Below are 23221 nucleotides of genomic sequence, written 5' to 3'. Positions count from 1 at the left end.
GTCACGAGTAGACTTCAATGAAGTTACTGTAAAAAGCCCCTAGTCGCCACATTCCGGTGCCTGTTCGGGGGGGGCTGGTACGGGAATTAAACTGCGCTGCTGGCCTGCCTTGGTCTGCTTTAAAAGCCAGCGATTTAGCCCAGTGTGCTAAGCCAGCCCCTTGGTGAGTAGTATTGATGCATTTAAGAGAAATCTCGATGAACACATGAGATTGAAAGATATAGAAAGATATGGTGATGGGGTAGATGAAGTAGGATGGGAGGAAGCCTGTGCACAGCATAAGCACAGTTGGTCTGAGTGGTCCGTTTCTGTGCTGCAACTTTACATGGATGACATTAGAAAGAAGCTTTCCTAATGATTTACACCTCCAAATCATGAGCATAAATAAGCAGTTAGAATAGATGCATAATATCTCACCTCTTGTGGAAATGAGAATCATGTTACTGACATACTCATCATGTAAAACCCAGTGCAAACCCACACAGTGCATTATGTGTCCCAGAGCATTCTCAGTTTATCAGGTTACCCAGCACATGCTTAGTCAGTGGACATCCAGCAGATGACCTTTGCATCATTTTGTGGCTTGCCGCACACATAGGAGGATGACATCAGATTGAACGGAAAATCAATAGTACTGTACCCACACTATTATTAATCACTCCATTCATTTAATTGAGAGCTCGTGTGAATACTGGAGCATTGCATGCAGATCACGGATTGTTATTGGTTTTATTGAATAGAAACTTAACATATAACATAAGAAAGAGAAGAGGTGGATCCGATAGCACCCTCGAGCCTGCTGTACCATTCAATACAATCATAATTGATCATCAGCCTTAACTCCACTTTCCGCTCCCCTTATGTCGTGATTCCCTGAGAGGCCAGGTTTTGGGGACAGAGAGTCACTTTTTAATTTCAAAGTGAATAGATCTCAGTTTGATGTCTCCTTTGTGCCGGTTGTCCCTCCCCTCTGGCCTCCTGATGCCCGATTGTCTGCCTTTTCTGTGCAGACTGCTGACTGCTGCTCCTTCTCTTCAATGGCTTTTCTGAGGACACAGCAACCATTTCCATCTGCACCCTTCCTGGTGTCTGAACAGACTTTCCCATGCTCTGGTGCCCAAGCAATGCCAGCAGGGTGATGATCCCCTGAAATGACCAAGTTCTTAATGCTGACTTCTCCCCAGACCTGCGATGGGCAGCTGAAATTTTTACTTCAAAGAGGTAAGTCCTTTCATCTATGAACAGCATTTAGACTTTCTTGCAGAAACCGTTCTGGCCTCTCTGACTTGGTCCATGCCTACGTTCAGCTAGTCTGAGGCAGACAGCTCTTAAATGAATGCCACTTCCACCAAAGCCGAAAACCTGCAGAGAAATTGGACTTGTAACAAGACCCTACCAATCTTAATTCACCTCAATGGGCGTGCGGACATGTTCATGGGAGTGCTGACGTGTTCATGGGAGTGCTGGCATGTTCACAGGGACGCAGACATGTTCACGGGAGTCTAGATGTGTTCACAGGAGTGTAGACATGTTCACGGGAGTGCTGACGTGTTCACAGGAATGTAGACATGTTCACAGCAGTGTAGACATGTTCACAGGTGTGCTGATGTGTTCATATGAGTCTAGGTATGTTCAAGGGAGTCTAGACATGTTCACAGGAGTGTAGGCATGTTCACGGGTGTGCTGATGTATTCACAGGAATGTAGACATGTTCACGGGAGTGCAGACGTATTCATAGGCGTGCAGACATGTTGAAAGAGTGTAAATGCATTCACAAGAGTGTAGAGCTGTTCACCGGAGTGTACATGCATTTACAGGAGTGTAGACGTGTTCACAGGTGTGCAAACGTGTTCACAGGAATGCTGACATTCATGGGCATGCTGACATGTTCACAGGAGTGCAGACTAGTTCACAGGTATGTAGACATGTTCGTAGGAGTAGACATGTTCACAGTTCTATAGACATGTTCACAGGCGTATAGACATGTTCACAGGATTGTAGACATGTTCACAGGAGTGTAGACATGTTCACAGGGGTGTAAATGCATTCACAGGTGTGTAGACGCGTTCGTAGCAGTATAGACGTGTTCACAGGAATGTAGACATGTTCACAGGAGTATAGACGCGTTCACAGGAGTGTAGACATGTTCACAGGAGTATAGACGCGTTCACAGGAGTGTAGACATGTTCACAGGAGTATAGACGCGTTCACAGGAGTGTAGACATGTTCACAGGAGTATAGACGCGTTCACAGGAGTGTAGACATGTTCACAGGAGTATAGACGCGTTCACAGGAGTGTAGACATGTTCACAGGAGTATAGATGTGTTCCCAGGAGTGTAGATGCTTTCACAGGAATATAGACGTGTTCACAGAAGCGTAGACGTGTTCGCAGGAATATAGACATGTTCACAGGAATGTAGACACGCTCACAGGAGTGCAGGTGTGTTCACAGGAGTGTAGATGCGTTCACAGGAGTATAGACGTGTTCACAGGAATGTAGACACGCTCACAGGAGTGCAGGTGTGTTCACAGGAGTGTAGATGCGTTCACAGGAGTATAAATGTGTTCACAGGAGTATAGACGTGTTCACAGGAATGTAGACATGTTCACAGGAGTATAGACGCGTTCACAGGAGTGTAGATGCTTTCACAGGAATATAGACGTGTTCACAGAAGCGTAGACGTGTTCGCAGGAATATAGACATGTTCACAGGAATGTAGACGCCCACAGGAGTGCAGGTGTGTTCACAGGAGTGTAGATGCGTTCACAGGAGTATAAATGTGTTCACAGGAGTATAGACGTGTTCACAGGAATGTAGACATGTTCACAGGAGTGTAGACACGGTCACAGGAGTGTAGATGTGTTCACAGGCTCACACTCTCCACCATTCTCACAGAAATGTCTCATGTAAAATTGAGGTAGGGTGTTGGCACGCACAGTGTTGCCGTCAATTTTACTGCTGCGACACACCTTTATCATTGTCCCTGATGACATCTTCCTTACCTATTTTTGCTCAGACTCCTGTTACGCTCAATGAATAAAAATCATTCTAACTTTACAGGTCTGAAATTTATTTGAAAGAATGGGCATTATCTCAAACCAATCCAGCACGAGAAGCACGACTCTAATCATTATTTCGCCTGCTTCTTGCCCCCAGCTAATGTATTTATTCCATATCCTTGCATGTTCCTGGCAATTTACTCCATGTGAGTCAATTTTAACGTCATAAATTTATTGAAAAATGCCTGAACTATTATAGAGAGAACCCTTAGACTAAGAAGGTACTTTCATCCCATGTCCAGGGTCTAACCAACTGAATCTCCACATTCCTTAGTTTTTGCACTCTTGCATGAATGCAAACCACTTTCTTCAGTAATTGTGTTCCATTAACTTGTGATTTAATGTGTAGTCAGTAATGATGATGCCACTATTAGTAAGGATTCATGGTTATTCATGAACAATTGTTTTTCAGTAAATGTTAAAATCATGAATAAAAATGTGTTTCAAATTTTCTTTGAATTGCAGGTAAAAGTAAACATACAGAGGGGGATTTCTTCAAGCTCCAAGTCAAAACTGTGTCAGTCAACTGCACAGTAAGAAAACCAAAGGCATTTGAAGAACGCTTTCCTGTTAACAATGTCACGCTTGACTTTCCAAACAAAGATTACACCCAGGAAGGTGAAACTCCTTGGCGCACACATCTAGATATCCATCGTGTGGTGCAGATGCAGAATGTGGGTCAAAAGAGTCACTTGCAGGAAAACAAGGAGCTAGTTGATCGAAATCAACAATTAGGTTCAATGAGACAAAACGGATCTCTCACCAAAGGTATAATAGAGTCATGTAACTATAAAAGAGCCAATGGTGAAGCAACAACCCATGTAGCCTGCAAACCCAAGGAATTAAAGGCAATTCACTCTTTTACCAACCATAATCACTGCATACCTAAGATCAATAAAAGATTTTCATTTCCAAATGAGAGATCAAACATATGGGCAAGCAAAAATGGGCTTCTCACTAAAATTGCACCCATCGCCACAAAAGGGGATTATTACCCATTCCCTCAGATGAAAACTCCAAGGAAGTCTGACACTGCCAAGGGCCTTGGTTTATATGCCAAGTATTAATACATCTCGACCACAAGAAAGATTGTGAATGCCCCACAAACCATGTTATCTTTCCACAGAATTGCAATTATGAATGAAAGGAACAGCTCGCTCCAATTTGAGAATTTAACTTTCTGCTTCTGTTTCTTTTGGAAAACCTGTGTTGGAAGAATTATAGATTTTTTGAAAAGCTCCTTAAGAAGGTGGCAGGTGCAACCCAGTGGTGCAATGATACTAATCAAGTGATGCATTGCAGGTTTACCCAAGTTGAACATGTAAAACAGATTAGCATTGGAGTGAATACGTGAATATTCAACACATTGAATTATTCCATGACTAAGTGAGATCACTAGTTTTCAAAGAATTGTTAAATGTATGCAAATTATATAATGCTATAAACACATCGGGCTGGATTCTCTGCCGGCAGGATTCTCCGTTGGCTGGATTCTCCGCCAGCAGGATTCTCCGCCGGCAGGATTCTCTGCCGGCAGGATTCTCCGTTGGCGGGATTCTCTGTTGGCGGGATTCTCCGTTGGCGGGATTCTCCGTTGGCTGGATTCTCCGTTGGCGGGATTCTCCGCCGGCGGGATTCTCCATTGGCGGGATTCTCCGTTGGCGGGATTCTCCGCCGGCAGGATTCTCCGTTGGCTGGATTCTCCGCCAGCAGGATTCTCCGCCGGCAGGATTCTCCATTGGCGGGATTCTCCGTTGGCGGGATTCTCTGTTGGCGGGATTCTCCGTTGGCGGGATTCTCCGCCGGCAGGATTCTCCGTTGGCTGGATTCTCCGCCAGCAGGATTCTCCGCCGGCAGGATTCTCCATTGGCGGGATTCTCCGTTGGCGGGATTCTCTGTTGGCGGGATTCTCCGTTGGCGGGATTCTCCGTTGGCGGGATTCTCCGCTGGCAGGATTCTCTGCCAGCAGGATTCTCTGTTGCACTGGCAACGTACCCACACCCCTGGGTTTCCCGGCAGCGTGGTGTGACCACAGTGGGAAATCCCATTGGCAGGTGGCGGGAACAGAGAATCCCGCTGCTTGTGAGGACGTGCCGACCAGGAATATGCGGCTGGATGACCAGAGAATCCCGCCCACCATGTTTCTTGCATTTTACGGAATATCACCTCTGTTGTGTTCTTTTCACTCGCTATTTATCTACTGTCTTGCTTTAGTCAGGGTCTAGCTTGCAGGGAAAGAATTAAGCTTCTTCAATTTCCTACCCAATCAGGTAAAGCATAATGTAAAACACCCTATTCAATGCAATGAAAACAGAAAATGCAGGTCTGGTAGCGTCTGTGGGACGAGAAACAGAGTTAATGTTTTGACTCTTCTCTGAAGAAGTTACATTGACTTGAAACATTAACTCTGTTTCTCTTCCCACAGACACTGCCAGACCTGTTGCATTTTTCCTGTATTTTCTGTTTCTATTTTAGATTTACAGCACCCGTAGACCTTTGCTTTTATACGAGTCAATGATCTGGTCAAAAGCCAGTGAAACATATCCACCAAGGCGAGGCCAGTTCAAATTATATTTGTAGCTTGGATTAAAACCGTTTAAACAGCTGGCTTGTAAGGTAGAACAAAGCCAGCAACACGGGTTCAATTCCCCTACCAGCCTCCCCGAACAGGTGCCAATATATGGCGACTAGGGGCTTTTCATAGTAACTTCATTGAAGCCTACTTGTGACAATAAGCGATAATTATTATTATTATTAAAACTGTGCCATGGGATGCTGGGATATATGAACCTTCACTATTTTAACAGGGGTTTCTCTTGTTAAAGCGTCAGTTAAAATTGTGATGGAAGAAGTCCCAGACAAAAGCATTAAGCTGAGCATTATGCTTCCCGCACATGACATGGATACCTGAGGCCCTATTTTATTCACTCAGGTAAATGTAAATGATCCCATTATTTCAAGAAAAGCAGGAAGTTCTTTCATTTTCTTTTATTCATTTATGGGATGTGAGCGTCGCTGGTTCGACCAGCATTTATTGCCCATCTCTAGTTGCCTTTCAGAAGATGGTGGTGAGCTGCCTGCTTGAACCGCTGCAGGTCCTGGGGTGCAGGTACACCCACTGTGCTGTTAGGGAGGGAGTTCCAGGAAATTGCCCCAGCAACAGTGGAGGAACAGTGATATATTTCCAAGGCAGGGTAATGAGTGACTTGTAGGGGAACCTCCAGATGGTGGGGTTCCCAGGTATCTGCTGCCCTTGTCCTTCTAGCTGGTAGTGGTCATGGGTTTGGAAGGTGCTGTCTAAGGAACCTTGGTGAGTTACTGCAGTGCATCTTGTAGATGACACACATGTCTGCCGCTGTTTGTTGGTGGTGGAGGGATTGAATGTTTGTGGAAGGGGGAGCAATCAAGCAGGTTGCTTTGTCCTGGATGGTGTTGAGCTTCGTGAGTGTTGTTGGAGCTGCACTCATGCAGGCAAGTGGAGAGTATTCCATTACACTCCTGACTTGTGTCTCGTAGATGGTGAACAGGCTTTTGGGCGGTTGGGGGGGGGGGGGGGGGGGGGGGGGGGGGGGAGGGAGGTCAGGAGGTGAGTTACTCGCCGCAGGATTCCTAGCCTTTGACCTGCATAGGCACAGTATTTATATGGCTAGTCCAGTTCAGTTTCTGATCATATCTCATAATCAACACCAGTAAAAAAACAAATTGCTGTTTGAGGGAATTTTACAGAACCACAGTATTTTACAGCATTGAACGAGGCCATTCAGCTCATCATGTCTGTGGCAGCTCTCCGAATGGACATTGCACCTAATGCCATTCCTCCATCTTCTCCCCATAATCCCGCATATTCTTCCTTTACATGTAATAATTGAATACCTACCTTCTTGAATACCTCAATGGAACGTGCCTCCACAATATTTTCAGGCAGCGCATTCTGGTTTTTGACCACAGTTGCAGTGTAAAGTTTCTCCATTGCTTCTTTTCTAATTACCTTAAATCTGCCTTCCTGTGTGCTACCCTTCCACCAGTGGGAACAGTTTTTCACTACCTCCTCTTTCCAGATCCCTCATGGTTTTGAATACCTCTATCAAATCTCCTCTCAATCTCTTCTCCAGGAATAAAAATCCTAGCATTTCCAGCAAAAACAGAGAACGCTGGAATATCTCAGCAGGCCTGCCAACATCTATTAACAGCTATGGAAACAGAAACAGAGTTAACGTTTTGAGTCCTTTGACTCTTCCTCAGAACCGAATGGAGGGAGAATGTGTTAGAGCTGTAGAAACTGCGACAAAACGCAGCAAGTTTAAGAACAAAAGCCAGATGGCCTGGTGTGAGAGGGGGAGGAGGGGTTTTGCATTTGGTAATACATCTATGGAATATTTAAAATAAAGGGGGTTTAAAATGGGAAGGTCAAAATCTAAAGTTGCTCAACTCCATGTTGAGTCCTGAGGGATGCAACGTGCCCAACTGGAAGATAGGATGTTGCTCCTCCAGCTTGTGCCGGGCTTCACTGGAGCATTACAGCAGGCCAAGGACGGACACGTGGGCATGAGAACAAGATGCTTAGCTAAGATAGTGTGTAACTGGAAGGTTGGGTCACGCTTACAGACTGAGCGAAGGTGTTCCTCAAAGTGGTCACCCAATATGGAGAAGACCGCATTGTGAGCAGCGAAACAATAAACCAAATCGGTGGACATGCAAGTGAAACACTGCTCAACCTAAAAGGAGTGTTTGGGCCCTCGTGTGATAGAGGAATAGGCCAGGGTGTCATGGAGGGAACGGTCCCTGTGGAATGCTGATGGGGGAAGGGTTAGGGGAAGACGTGTTTTATGGTAGCATTGTGCTGGAGCTGGCGGAAATAGCGGCGGATGGCCCTTAGAATGCGAGACTAATGGGGTGAAACGTGAGGCCATCCCCTCCCCAACTTCCCAACCCTTTCCACTGCACCTTTCCTTGCAATCGCAAAAGGTGAAACACCTGCCCCTTTACCTCCTCCTCCTTATGGGCAGCAGTGTAGCATGGTGGTTAGCATAAATGCTTCACAGCTCCAGGGTCCCAGGTTCGATTCCCGGTTGGGTCACTGTCTGTGTGGAGTCTGCACGTCCTCCCCCTGTGTGCGTGGGTTTCCTCCGGGTGCTCCGGTTTCCTCCCACAGTCCAAAGATGTGCGGGTTAGGTGGATTGGCCATGCTAAATTGCCCGTAGTGTCCTAATAAAAGTAAGGTTAAGGGGGGGGTTGTTGGGTTACGGGTATAGGGTGGATACGTGGGTTTGAGTAGGGTGATCATGGCTCGGCACAACATTGAGGGCCGAAGGGCCTGTTCTGTGCTGTACTGTTCTATGTTCCTCATCGTTCAAGGCCCCGGATACTCTTTTCAGGTTCAGCAGCGTTTCATTTGCACTTCCTTCAATTTGTATTTGCTGCTTCCAATGTGGTCTCCTCCACATTGGAGAAGTAAATACAGACTGGGTGACCACTTTGCAGGACATCTTTGCTCAGTCCACAAATATGGCCTCAACCTTCCTGTTGCATATAATTTTAAAGAACAATGAACAAAGAAAATTACAGCACAGGAGCAGGCCCTTCGGCCCTCCCAGCCTGCGCCAATCCAGATCCTTTATCTAAACCTGTTGCCTATTTTCCAAGGATCTACTTCCCTCTGTTCCTCGCCCGTTCATATATCTGTCTAGATGCATCTTAAATGATGCTATCGTGCCCGCCTCTACCACCTCCGCAGGTGGAGTATCTTGCCCCCATGCCCACATGTCCGTCCTTGGCCTGCTGCAATGCTCCAGTGAAGCCCGACACAAGCTGGAGGAGCTGCATCTCATCTTCCATTTGGGCACCTTATAGCCCTCGGGACTCAACACTGACTTTTGACTTCTATCCTCCATCTTAAACTCTCTCATTTGTTTAAAATATTCCACACATGTATTACCTTAATGCAACACCCCACCGTCCTCTCCCACCAGGTCTTTTGTTCTTAAAGTTGCAACTTTTGTTGCAGTTTCTACAGCTCTAATACATTCTCCCTCCCTTCAGTTCTGACAAAGCATCAAAGGACTCGAAATGGGGTGACACGGTGGCACAGTGGTTAGCACTGCTATCTCACAGCTCCAGGGACCTGGGTTCAATTCCGCCCTCAGGTGACTGTGTGGAGTTTGCACTTTCTCCCCGCGTTTGCGTGGGTTTCCTCCGGGTGCTTCGGTTTCCTTCCACAATCTAAAGCTGTGCACGTTAGTTGGATTGGCCACGCTAAATTGCCCCTTAGTGTCCAAAAATAATAGGTGGGGTTACTGGGTTACGGGGACAGGGTGGAGGCATGGGCTTAAGTAGGATGCTCTTTCAAGAGCTGGTGTAAACTCAATGGGCCGAATGGCCTCCTTCTGCACTGTAAATTCTATGAATTGTTAACTTTGTTTCTCTCCGAATTGATGCTGGCAGACCTGCTGAGTTTTTCCAGTGTCTTCTGTTCTTGTTTCAAATCCAAGCATCCACAGTATTTCTCTTACTCCAGCTTTTCCGACCTATTCATGTATCTGCTCCTCATCCCCAGCACCATTCTCATGAATCTTTTCTGCACTCTGTTTAATTCAGTCTGATATTTGCTGTAGTGTGGCCCCAGAACTGGAAAACGAATACTCCAAGTGTGGCCGATCCAGTGTTTTACACAAGTTTAATATAGCCTCCATAGTCAGTGAATGGGTACAGTAAGGCTAAGAGAAATAAAACACAGGGAGAGTGTACAAAACATGATCGGGCAGATGGTCTGAGAAAGCAGGGCAGAGAGCAAGAGGCCCGATGTTAAGGCAGGTGAACTCAGGGCATGGATGGGTACACGGGACTGGGATATTATAGTTACTACTGAAAACATGGCTCAGAGAGGTGCAGGACTGGCAGCTCAATGTTCCGGGATAGAAATACTATATGAAAGATAGACCAGGAGATAAGAGAGTTGCGTTTCTGATTAAGGAGAATATAACTACAGTACAGAGAGGGGATATATCCGAGGGTTTGCCCACTGAGTCTATATGGGTGGAACTGAAAAATAAGAAGGGAGAGATCACTTTGATTGATAGGACCCCAAATAGTCAATGGGAAATTGAGGAGCAAATTTGTAAGAAGATTACAGATGGCTGCAAGAAAAGTAGTGTGATAATAGTTGGGGACTTTAACTATCCCAACATTGACTGGGACAGCCTTCACATTAGGGGTTTGGATGGAGAGAAATTTGTTGAGTGTATTCAGGAGGAATTTCTCATTCAGTATGTGGAATGCCCGATTAAAGAGGGGGCAAAACGTGACCTCCAATTTGGAAATAAGTCATAGATGTTTACAGCATGGAAACAGGCCCTTTGGCCCAGCTTGTCCATGCTGCCCAGTTTATATCATTAAGCTAGTCCCACTTGCCCGCATTTGGCCCATATCCCTCGATACCCACCCTGCCCATGGTTAAAGGAAAACAATTGTACCCGCCTCTACCACTGCCTCTGGCAGCTCGTTCCAGATGCTCACCACCCTCTGTGTGAAAACATTTCCCCTCTGGTCTCTTTTGTATCTCTCCCCTCTCACCTTAAACCTATGCCCTCTAGTTCTAGACTCCTCTACCTTTGGGAAAAGATGTTGACTTATCTGTGCTCCTCATTATTTTATAGACCTCTGTAAGATCATCCCTACGCCTCCTACACTCCAGGGAATAAATTCCCAGCTTATCCAGCCTCTGCTTATAACTCAGATGTGACAGAAGTGTTCACTTTGGGACCACTGACCATAATTCCATTAGTTTTATGATAGCTACGGAGAATGATAGGTCTGGCTCAAAAGTTAAAATTCTAAATTGGGGCAAGGCCAATTTTGATGGTATTAGTTAGGAACTTTCAAAAGCTAATTGGGGGAGTATGTTGTTTGGCAAAGGGATGGCTGGTAAGCGGGACGCTTTCAAAGGTGTGTTAACTAGGGTTCAGCGGAAACTTCTGGTGACAGCGGGCGGGAGGCAGCCGCACACTGGAGGGCTCCCACTCGGGAATAGAAATTTCAGGGTTTTAAGGCCTGGTCCCAGGGGCAACAGAGGCTGAAACAGCTGTCAGAAGGCACAGGGAGGAGAAATGTCCAAGCTTGGGAAAAAACGGCCGTGAAAAAGAGGGTTAATGAAAGTCTGCCGGTGAGTGGAAAAGTTAGCGCAGGATCTGTAAGGAAAGCAGAGGCTGGAGCACCAGGGAAAGGCCGCATCGCTCACAGCAGACAAAATGACCAAAGTGATGGTTGTGGAACTTGAAAAACAGTTCACAAAGCACATGGAAGTGATGAAGAAGGAGATGGGGGCGGTATTGAAAGTGCTGGTGGAGGAGGAGATTTTCCCGGTGAGGGCGGCGGTATCAAGCGCAGTGACGGAGGTGCAGGAGCAAGGCAAGGCGGTGAAGGAAGTGGAAGAGGCATTACCGCAGCACAGTGATTAACTCACCTCGATGGGGAAGGAGTTGTGGAAGGTGACAGAGACCCACAAGGGTCTGCGAGGCAAAATGGAAGACCTGGCAAACAGATCCAGGCGGCAGAATCTGAGGATCGTGGGTCTGCCCGAAGGGGTGGAAGGCCCGAGACCGACGGAGTATTTTGCCACGGTGTTGGACGAGTTATTGGGGGAGGGGGACGATCCCTCTCAATACGAACTGGATCGGGCTCATCGGTCGTGGAGGCCTATACCAAAGGCAACTGTGCCACCAAGAGTAGTAACTGTGTGTTTCCATCGATATAGCGTGAAGGAGAAAGTCCTGTGCTGGGCAAAGCAGAAGCGGGAGGTGCAGTGGGGTGGAGCTGGTATACGTATATACCAAGACTTTACGGTGGAGCTGACGAGGAGGCGGGCTGCCTTCAGCCGGGTGAAGAAGGCACTGTACATCAGCAAGGAGCAGTGCGGCATAGTATATCCAGCTAAGTTGAGGGTGATCTTCAAATCCAAGGACTTTTATTTTGGGACGGCGGAAGCGGTGGAGGAGTTTGTGAAGGCAGAAGGACTGTGGCAGAATTGAGTATTGGTTGTGTACCGATGTAGCCTCATGTAACTTTATTTTTTCACTGCGTGTTGGTGTATGTACTAAATGAGTCAACGCTGTATATTTGGACAAGGGAAGAGTTGGGACTTTAATTTGCAATGATGGTTCTTTGGGGCTTGGGTGTGTATGCTGGGGGTGTGCTAAAGGGGATTTCTTGGTTTTCCTGGGACCGGGCAAGGGTGAAGGAGACCCGGACGGGGGCCTACGTGCTGGCCGGTTTAAGCCGGCCAATGAATGGGAGTGAGGTGGGGGGAGGGGCTGCGACCATTGGAGCTTGGTAGAACAGGTTTCGGTGAGTCTAGCCGGGGTGAAAGTTGGGGGAACGAACCGAGGTTGGGGGGAGGAGTTTGCAAGAGGAAGTGGAGGGGAGGAGTCTGGGAGGCGGGTGGGGGGGGGTGTCTACAATTCATGGGTGCCATTCACGGTACTCTTTCGGGGATTGGATGGAATTGAATATTAGGGGGGGGGGGGTTGGCTTGGTGAACTATATGTGTCAACGGTGACCAGGGGAGATTCCTGATTCCTTTCTCTTTTTTCCTCCTTGGGAGGTTTAGTTTTATTTGATGCTTATATTGTCAGGTGGGTCATTGTTTGGGGGTGGTGGGAGGATGGGAACATTGTTGTTGGTCGGGGGATTGACATTGTATTCATTACCGTTTATTATTTGTTGGGGTGTAAATACTGAAGAAAATGTGAAAAAGGAGAGTAAAAATATTTTTTTTAAAACTAGGGTTCAGGTAGGCACATTCTTTTTAGAGTGAAGGGTAAGGTTGGTAGAAGTAGGGAACCCAGGATGACTCAGGACATTGAGGCCCTGGTCAAAAAGGAGGCATATGACAAGTGGCCCCTTAAAGAGTATAGAAGTTGTCAGAGTAGAATTAAGAGAGGTATCAGGAGGGCGAAAAGGGGACATGAGATTGTTTTGGCTAAGGCAAAGGAGAATCCAAAGAGCTTGTACAAATACATAAAGGGCAAAATAGTAACGAGGGAGAGAGTAGGGCCTCTTAAGGATCTACAAGGTCATCTATGCACGGATCCACAATGAATATTTCTCACCGGTATTTACTGTTGAGAATGGCATGGATGTTAGGGAACTTGGGGGAATTAATAGTGATGTCTTGAGGAGTGTACATATTACAGAGAAGGAGGTGCTGGAAGCCTTAAAGCACATCAAGGTAGATAAATCCCTGGGACTTGATGAAATATATCCCAGGACATTTTGGGAGGCTAGGGAGGAAACTGCGGGTCCTCTCCCAGAGATATTTCAATTGTCGACTACCACAGGTGAGGTGCCTGAAGATTGGAGGGGAGCAATTGTTGTGCCTTTGTTTAAGAAAGGCCGCAGGGAAAAGCTTGGGTACTACAGATCGGTTAGCCTAACGCCTGTGGTGGGTACATTGTTGGAAGATATTCTGAGAGACAGGATCTACAGGCATTTAGAGAGGCAAGTACTGAATAGGGACCGTCAACATGGCTTTGTGAGTGGAAAATCACATGTCACAATTTGATTGAGTTTTTTGAAGGGGTAACCAAGAAGGTAGATGAGGGCAGTGCAGTCGATGTTGTCTACATGGACTTTAACAAGGCTTTTGACAAGATACCGCATGATAGGTTCGTGCATAACGTTAAATCTCATGGGATCCAGGGTGAGGTATCCAATTGAATACAAAATTGCTTGATGGCAATTTGGTGGTTGGGGAGGGTAGTTTTTCAAACTGGAGGCCAGTGACCAGCGGTTTCCCTCAGGGATCAGTGCTGGGTCCACTTTTATTTGTTATTTATATCAATGATTTGGATGAGAATTTAGAGGCATGGTTAGTAAGGTTGCAAATGACACCAAGATTGGTGGCATAGTGGACTGTGAAGAAGGTTATCTAGGATTGCAATGGGACCTTGATCAATTGGGCCAGATGAATGGCAGATAGAGTTTAATTTAGATAAATGTGAGGTGATGCATTTTGGTAGATCATAGGGGCAGCACGGTAGCACAGTGGTTAGCACAGTTGCTTCACAGCTCCAGGGTCCCAGGTTCGATTCCCGGCTTGGGTCATTGTCTGTGCAGAGTCTGCACGTTCTCCCCGTGTATGCGTGGGTTTGCTCCGGGTGCTCCGGTTTCCTCCCACAGTCCAAAGATCTGCAGGTTAGGTGGATTGGCCACACTAAATTGCCCTTAGTGACCATAACGTTTAGGTGGGGTTACTAGGTTACAGGGATAGGGTGGAGGTGTGGAATGTTCTTTCCAAAGGCCGGTGCAGTCTCGATGGGCCTCATGGCCTCCTTTTGCACTGTAAATTCTACGTCTGTGTCCAAATCAGGGCAGGACCTACTCAGTTAATGGTAGGGTGTTGGGGAGAGTTATGGAACAAAGGTTCATAGCTCCTTGAAAGTGGAGTCACAGATGGACAGGGTGGTGAAGAAGGCATTTTTGGTTTCATTGGTCAGGACATTGAATACAGGAGTTGGGACATCTTGTTGAAGTTGTATAAGATGTTAGTAAGGCCACACTTGGAATACTGTGTACAGGTCTAGTCACCCTATTAAAGAAAGGATATTATTAAACTAGAAAGAGTACAGAAAAGATTTACTGGGATGCTGCTGGGAGTTGATGGTTTGAGTTATAAGTAGAGGCTCGATAGATTGGGGCTTTTTTCCCTGCAGCAAAGGAGGCTTAGGGCCAATCTTATAGAAGTCTATAAAGTAATTAAGGGGATACATCAGGTAGATAGTCAACATTGGTGCGGCACAATGGCACAGTGGTCAGCACTGCTGCCTCATAGCACCAGGGACCTGGGTTCAATACTAGCCTCGGGTGACTGTGTGAAGTTTGCACTTCCTACCCGTGTCTGCGTGGATTTCCTCCGGGTGCTCCGGTTTCCTCTCACAGTCCAAGGATGTGTAGGTTAGGTAGATTGGCCATGCTAAATTGCCCCTTAGTGTCCTAAAGATTAGGTGGGGTTATGGGTTATGGGGATAGGGTGGAGGCGTGAGCTTAAGTAAGGTGCTCTTTCCAAGGGCTGATGCAGACTCCATGGGCCGAATAGCCTCCTTCAACACTGTAAATTTAATGTATATTTTGTATTTGGGTGTTAGGAAAGGTGAAACCTGCTTTTAATTTCATTCAGAGTTTTTTGTGAGATGGATGCTGGGAAGTTTGGAGTCTTGTTTGTTCAGATGCATTTTTAATGAGGCTTTACAATTCTTGAAGTGAAGAGATGGGTCACCAAGAGGTTAGCAGTTTATTGAAATTAAAACCCAGAGACACAGAGAGGCAACAAAACACAAAGGGCAGTCAGTTAGTGTGCATATCTACCAAAGAGTTCAGGTAGAGGGCCTAATCTCTTCAACCTGGCTGGGGAACTGAGTTTAGGGAACTCATGTGTTTACTCTGAAGTTGAAGTAGTGGTGAATTTAGATTGCAGGTTTTGGGTGGCTCAAGGAAAGATACCAGCTGAAGAAATGTATCTAGTGAATGCTCAGAAGCTCGCCATAAGGGTGCAATGTTTAGAACTGCTGCCTGAAGGCACTGAGGACCTGGATTGGATTCCAGCCAGCAGGTGACTGTCCGTGTGGAGTGTACATTCTTTCCATGTCTGCGTAGGTCTCACCCCCACAACCCAATAGATGTGCAGAGTAGGCGGATTGGCCAAGCTAAATTGCCCCTTAATTGGAAATTTCTTTTTAAAAGAAGCCTGCCGTAATAAAACTGTTTGAAAGTAAGCTAGCCCAAGCAAGAAACCTTGGTGTTGAGATAGTGGTAAATCTTCACTGGGGTTTTGTGTATGTAAGGGTTGTTGCGATAAAAGGAATAAGTGTGAATTTGAAACATTTTCTGCTTTTTATATTGAAATTTTTCTAACCTTGTCTTGTGTAATATAGTTCTTTTTTCTTGTTTAATAAATGTTTTATTCTTTATTTTAACAGACCTCTGGTGAATGTGTTCAGTAACTGATCACTACAGTTTCTAGAAAACAATTTCCCGGCGCTCGCAGCACTGAGAAGCACAAGGCTATAAAACGCGACTCGCATTTGATAAGGGGCTTCAAAGGGGAACACGCAGCCAAGGCCGCATATAGCCCAACACACTGGCAGTGCCCCACTAGTTGGCAGTGACAGATGGCACTGCCAGGGTGTTTGGGTGGCACCAACAGTGCCAGGGTGCCATCCTACCAAAAGTGCGTGCACCCAGGGGCCTGTGATCCCCTGGAAGACCCCCATGCATGCCATTCCATCTGGTCCCCATTTGTGGCAGCCAGTACTGAACGGCACTCACCTACAATCTCCTTGGCAATTGATCCCATGTCTTGCGTTACTTGGGAATCTGCACATTAAAGTGAGATTAGCCTGTTGCGTTTTAATATGCAGATTTGCTAAAATGTAATTCCTCCCACAATGGGCGAGATTTATAGCGCAACGTCTCACGAGATCGTATTAAATCTTACGAGGCATTGTGAGCCAGGTAAAACCCAGGGGTGGGACTAATCAGCTTCTATCGGTCATGCTGCGCCACGGCCAGCTCCATTTCGGGTGCAGCATGGCCATTAAATCACGCCCAGGATCTACCAAGCCAGGTTTCATTCTGGGATTCCACCTGTCCAATATTAACATCAGCTGAGACCATAATGAGTTGGGAGGTTCAATAGATGTCAGCAAGCTTCTTTCAGATAGTTTGGGTTGAAGGTAATAGAGAAATAATTGAGGTTTAGGAAGAGATAATTTGAGTGGTAAGAGGCGTGTGTGGGGTACAATACTGACATTGATTAATTGAACTGAATAGCCTGTTTCTGTGCTGTAGAATCTATGTAATTATCTCCAAAAACTTTTGATCTTCACAACCTTGCTCCACCCTACTTTCTAATCCCCTCCAAACCAGTCACAGCTCAGATCATCCAGTCTTTTCTCACTCGGTTATCTTCCTCACCAAAATTACAACAGCAGAGCCTGCAGTCATCACACTCCCTATATTCTTTCTGGGTGACCAGAGGATGGGTCATGGGGTCAGGATGACCGGGATGTCCAGGCACGGATTGTCATTGCCGTGGCCTGCAAGGCAGCCACCGTGCTGCATACCCCACTCACCGGTGGTTGTGCAGAATGCCACCAGCCGTATGAGTGCCCCACCCCACCACCCCCACACCCTAGCCTCCTCAGCCCCCACCAACTCCCCCTTCCCAACCGGGCACCACCCGCCAGTGGGGCAGCACGCGGCCCACCCAAGGACAACACCCACAGTAGTCCCTGCAGAATACCATCGGGCGGCTGCGGAGCGCACCGCTGGCATGGGCAGCACTAGCCACCAGTACCACTGGCAGCAGGGGCCAGGGCCAGAGGACCCCAGGGTGCCAGGCACCAACAGGACCAGTGATGCAGAGGGCTGAGTGCCAGTGGGAACAGCCGGGTATGGTGGAGATGGGTGGGGGGGGGGGGGGGGGGGGGTGGTAAGTCCGGGCAGGATCTGTAGTGCGGACTGAGATCACCGTGTAGCCCAATGGACCTGGTTGGGTACGGGAGAACCATTCTAACATGTCTGACGTTCACCCCCTGCAGACAAGGGACTTCGGAATCCAACCAGGAATGGTGGCCTTCATCCTGGTCGCTGCAGCCCTGGGGGACTAACTGAGGCTATATGAGCGGAGGCTGCTCAAGCTGGACCCTGTGCTAGGTGGGTCTCCCACATCGTGGTGGCCTGCTGTGTCCTCCACAACATTGCGCAGCAGAGGGGAGACATTTCAGAGGAGGGGGATGTATGCCAGGCATCATTCGATGAGGAGGATGCAGAAGAGGATCAGAATGGGCAGTTCATGGGGCCTGAGAAGGCATAGTAGGTGGCACAACCTTTGCAACCCCCTCCCTGATTCCTACCTGACCCACTATGGGGTGTGGGCCCTGGGATGGCAATAATAGTAGGTCAGGTCTATGTAACGAGGTGTTGGGCGTCTTGAAAAATATTAAGGTGGATAAATCCCCAGGACCTGATGGGATCTACCCCAGAATTCTGAAGGAGGCAAGAGAGGAAATTACTGAGGCCTTGACATAAATCTTTGGATCCTCACTGTCTTCAGGTGATGTCCCAGAGGACTGGAGAATAGCCAATGTTGTTCCTTTGTTCAAGAAGGGTAGCAAGGATAATCCAGGGAACTACAGGCCGGTGAACCTACATCAGTGGTAGGGAAACTACTGGAGAGAATTCTTCGAGACAGGATCTACACCCATTTGGAAGCAAGTGGACGTATTAGCGAGAGGCAGCACGGTTTTGTGAAGGGGAGGCCGTATCTCACTAACTTGATAGAGTTTTTCGAGGAGGTCACAAAGATGATTGATGCAGGTAGGGCAGTGGATGTTGTCCAAATGGACTTCAGTAAGGCCTTTGACAAGGTCCCTCATGGTAGACTGGTACAAAAGGTGAAGTCACACGGGATCAGAGGTGAGCCGGCAAGGTGGATACAGGACTTGCTAGGTCATTGAAGGCAGAGAGTAGCAATGGAAGGGTGCTTTTCTGATTGGAAGACTATGACTAGTGGTGTTCCGCAGGGATCAGTATTGGGACCCTTGCTGTTCGTAGTATATATAAATGATTTGGAGGAAAATGTAACTGGTTTGATTAGTAAGTTTGCGGACGACACAAAGGTTGGTGGAATTGCGGATGGCGATGAGGACTGTCAGAGGATACAGCAGGATTTCGATCGTTTGGAGACTTGGGTGGAGAGATGGCAGATGGAGTTTAATCCGGCCAAATGTGAGGTAATGCATTCTGGATGGTCTAATACAGGTAGGGAATATACAGTGAATGGTAGAACCCTCAGGAGTATTGACAGTCAGAGAGATCTAGGTGTACAGGTCCACAGGTCACTGAAAGGGGCAACACAGGTCGAGAAGGTAGTCAAGAAGGCATACGGCATGCTTGCCTTCATTGGCCGGGGCATTGAGTATAAAAATAGGCAAGTCATGTTGCAGCTGTATAGAACCTTAGTTAGGCCACACTTGGAGTATAGTATTCAATTCTGGTCACCACACTACCAGAAGGATGTGGAGGCTTTAGAGAGGGTGCAGAAGAGATTTACCAGGATGTTGCCTGGTATGGAGGGCATTAGCTATGAAATGAAATGAAATGAAAATGAAATGAAATGAAATGAAATGAAATGAAAATCGCTTATTGTCACAAGTAGGCTTCAATGAAGTTACTGTGAAAAGCCCCTAGTCGCCACATTCCGGCGCCTGTCCGGGGAGGCTGGTACGGGAATCGAACCGTGCTGCTGGCCTGCTTGGTCTGCTTTAAAAGCCAGCGATTTAGCCTGGTGAGCTAAACCAGCCCCTGAGGAGCTGAGGAGCGGTTGAATAAACTCGGTTTGTTCTCACTGGAATGTCAGAGGTTGAGGGGCAACTTGATAGAAGGCTACAAAATTATGAGGGGCATGGACAGAGTGGATAGTCAGAGGCTTTTTCCCAGGGTAGAGGAGTCAATTACTAGGGGGCATAGGTTTAAGGTGCGAGGGGCAAGGTTTAGAGGAGATGCACGAGGCAGATTTTTCACACAGGGGGTAGTGGGTGCCTGGAACTCGCTGCCGGAGGAGGTGGTGGAAGCAGGGACGATAGTGACATTTAAGGGGCATCTTGACAAATACATGAATAGGATGGGAATAGAGGGATATGGACCCCGGAAGTGTAGAGGATTTTAGTTTGGACGGGCAGCATGGTCGGCGCAGGCTTGGAGGGCCGAAGGGCCTGTTCCTGTGCTGTACTTTTCTTTGTTCTTTGGTGCTCTACATCGTTTGAGAATGTCTGACTCCTGCCCACGGTACCACTCTCCACCATCCACCTGGGTGATCCTGGCATGCGAGCTGGCCATTCCATCACTTGGTCCCATCGAATCCCTGGGGTGACGGTGCTGGGGATGGTCAGGGCAGAGGTGGGGGAGGGGGAAGAGAGATGTGGGTGGGACACCAGAGGGGTGAGTGCTGTGTGAACTGGGGTCTATGGCCCATGTCCACCCTCAACGCCCGCCCATCAAACCCCCCCCTCAATGCCCCCTCTGTGGCCAGTCCGTCTCTCACATCCTTCTGGCAGAGCACCGAGGCAGGTTTCAACGTCTTGAACAAGTGTTTATTGTGAACAAATGAACACACGTATACAGATTTGTGCTCTAGCCCCTATCGTTATCATATGTGCTGCACACATGCCAAAGTAACTGGTGTATACCTTTCTGGCCTTACGGGCCCTAATGCTACACCCAGGTGGATCCCGGCCTGTGACCTGGTTCCCCTTTGGCGGCTGTCTTCTGGGGTGATTGGGCCTGGGTGGGCCCGTCTGTTGCCCAGGTGTCCCAGGTGGTGTGGTGCCACCCTGTTCTGCCTGCTACCTATCAGATGCGCCAGGGTGGGGGTAGGGAAAGGGTATCCGTCGCACTGTGGTTTTCTGGCACCTCCCCTTTAGAAGTCACTAGCATGGGCCCCATCACCTCCTCCTCCCTTGGGAGCCCGATGACCCCGGGCTACTCCATGGGACAGGGGTGCAAAGACAGCTAACCACTGATGCTCCCCCTCCACCTGGCGCTGCCAGTCCTGGAGGCCATGGAGCACAGGGAGTGGACCATCTCACTCTGGGTCTGCACAGCATCATGCTGTGACTGTGCCCCACCACCTTCTGGGTCTGTGCCACATCAGCCAGTGCCTGAGTAATGTGGGTTTCTTCCCACAAATCCCAAAAGACGTTCTGTTCGGTGAATTGGACATTCTGAATTCTCCCTCAGTGTACCCGAACAGGCGCAGGAGTATGATGACTTGGAGATTTTCACAGTAACTTCATTGCAGTGTAATGTAAGCCTTCTTGTGACACTAATAAAGATTATTATTCCACGATCTCGAACAGGTACCTCCATTTTACCCGGTCAAATGCCTTCTCTGCATTCATAGAAATAATAACTTCTGGCACCTTCACCCGAGAGGCAGTCATCACCATGTTCAGACGCCGCCTAATGTTACTCGACAACTGTTGCCCCTTGACAAAGCCTGTCTGATCCTCAGAGACCACCTCCAGCACGCACCCCTCCAATCGCCTTGCCAAATCCTTTGCCAGCATCTTCACATCCGTATTCAACAAGGAAATGGGCCGATAAGACTCACACTCCACTGGGTCCTTATCCTTCTCTGGGATCAAGGAGGTGGATGACTGTGCCATCGTGCCAGAAATTCTCTCCGTGTTAATGAATCATTGTACATCCCCAGGAGGTGTGGTGCCCGCACTACCGAGAACTGTTTATAAAATTCCACCGGAAAGCCATCCGGCCCCGGTGTCTTCCCCAATTGCATCAGACCAATGCACCACATTAACTACTGCAGTCCCATTGGCACCTCCAGTCCCCCGCCCCTTCTCCTGCTCCATCACCGGGAATTCCAACTCGACTGATGCTCCATCTCTGTGTCCTCCGCTCAGGGCTCGGACCCATACAATACCCGACAAAGTGCCTCAAGTATCCATTAATTATTTCCGGAGTCATCATCAGCCCTCCCCCACATCCTAACCTGCGCCAACTCCTGTGTGGTATCAACTGATTGGCGAACAAGCAGCTGGCTTTCTCCCCGTGCCCATAAAACACTCCCTTTGCATAATGCAGCTGTCCCACGCCCTCCCTATCGACACCAGATTGAAGTCCACCTGTAACCTCTTTCTTTCCACTAACAGCTCTCAGCTCTCTAGTGGCCGCCGCCGATGTGGTGATCTTTGTGAGGAGTTTCCAGGATGGAAGGTGCAGTGATCACAAAGCTCTTTTGATGAAATAAACTAATTTTATTAACACTACTAAATTTGATTTTGACTTGCCATCACAAACCGCCCCTGTGGTGATATGCATCACTGTAAATACACAAGGGGTTAATGTAAATACATGTAGACTAGATAGACACTAGAGGGAGCACCAGAGACATGACACACAGACATTCAACCAATAGGCCAGTAAGATTGGGCACGACCAATGGGCATTCACGACACACACAGAGGTGACACTACCACAGGAGGGCATTACACCAACCCATATAAAAGGACACAGCACACATGATCTTCCTCTTTCCAGTGGAGACACTCAGTGAGTACACAGAGTTGATTTGGAACACATCACACCCACCATGTGGATTGTAGCAGACTGGTTTGTCAGTCTGAGTAGCTATAGCAGGATTGACAGGAGAGTTGAATCCAAGTAGGAGAATTGTTAACAGTTTAATAAATGTGTTAAAGCTATCTTCAAGTCTGAACCTACCTTTGTCAGAGTGCACATCAAGGAAATAGCTTATGCTATGTCAAGAGCATAACAAAACAGTTCCCATTCCCGGATCCAGCACTTCATTGGACACCACAAAAGTTACCCTCTTGTTCAACACAATCGCACCCTCTCAACTTTGAATTGAACCCTGAGTGGAACCTCTGACCAACCCATCCCTCCCTTCACCTCATCTAATCCTTTACTCTCAAGTATGCCTCCTGTAGGAAGACCACTTCTGCCTGTAAGCTCTTCAAATGGGCAAACCCCCGGCATCTTTTAACCTGGCCATTCAGCTCCTGCACATTCCATGTCACCATCCTCACAGGCGGTTCCAGGACCTCTCCGTTATTAATGTCCGTCATCCCAACCTGGCATGAAGATTCCCCTGACTCCAGGCCCCTCTCTAGTTCTGGCCTACCCTAAATGGTTTCCTCCTCTATTCCGGTCTACACCTAGCCACAAAAACACCTGCGTCACCAGCACACTCTTCCCCCACCTCCCCCTTCCTCGACCTCCTTCCCTCATCCCCTCCCCTCAAACCTACCACCCTGCCAACCACCCCCCCCCCCCCCAAACCCTGCCTAACTGCATCGCCCCCCTCTCCCTGGGCACCCACTGCAGCCCCTCCCCCACGCTGCTTCCGTTTCCTAACATCCGTGCTAACATGACAACCTCCACTTGGAGATCCACACAAAGGACCCTACCCACAATGTCCAAACTACCCTTCCCCCACTCCTCCTCCCCAACCACCACTCTTCGGAAAGAACCAGTCCAGGTGCCCCTCCCTCCCGACAAGGATCAGCTGGGGTGTGACGAGTGACCTTGGCAAAAAAGAGGCTGGAACAGGACCAATGTTTATAACCT

At 47.9% G+C, this 23221-nt stretch overlaps 1 protein-coding gene across 1 annotated transcript in view; it reads left to right on the top strand.

Annotated features, from left to right (window-relative positions):
* LOC119966561 overlaps window positions 1-21900 on the top strand; it is a 33827-nt gene extending 11927 nt beyond the window's left edge. Inside the window, exons 2-3 of the mRNA XM_038798454.1 lie at window positions 3527-3829; window positions 21784-21900. Coding sequence (XP_038654382.1) covers window positions 3527-3829; window positions 21784-21881 — 401 coding nt within the window. The 3' untranslated portion in view covers window positions 21882-21900. The remainder of the gene's footprint in view (window positions 1-3526; window positions 3830-21783) is intronic.
* The last annotated feature ends 1321 nt before the right edge of the window (window positions 21901-23221 follow it).

This window comes from Scyliorhinus canicula, chromosome 5 (assembly GCF_902713615.1).
Source record: "Scyliorhinus canicula chromosome 5, sScyCan1.1, whole genome shotgun sequence".
Taxonomy (NCBI): Eukaryota; Metazoa; Chordata; class Chondrichthyes; order Carcharhiniformes; family Scyliorhinidae; genus Scyliorhinus; species Scyliorhinus canicula.
Note: the sequence above shows the minus strand (reverse complement) of the source record. Positions and strands in the feature narration are given on the sequence as shown.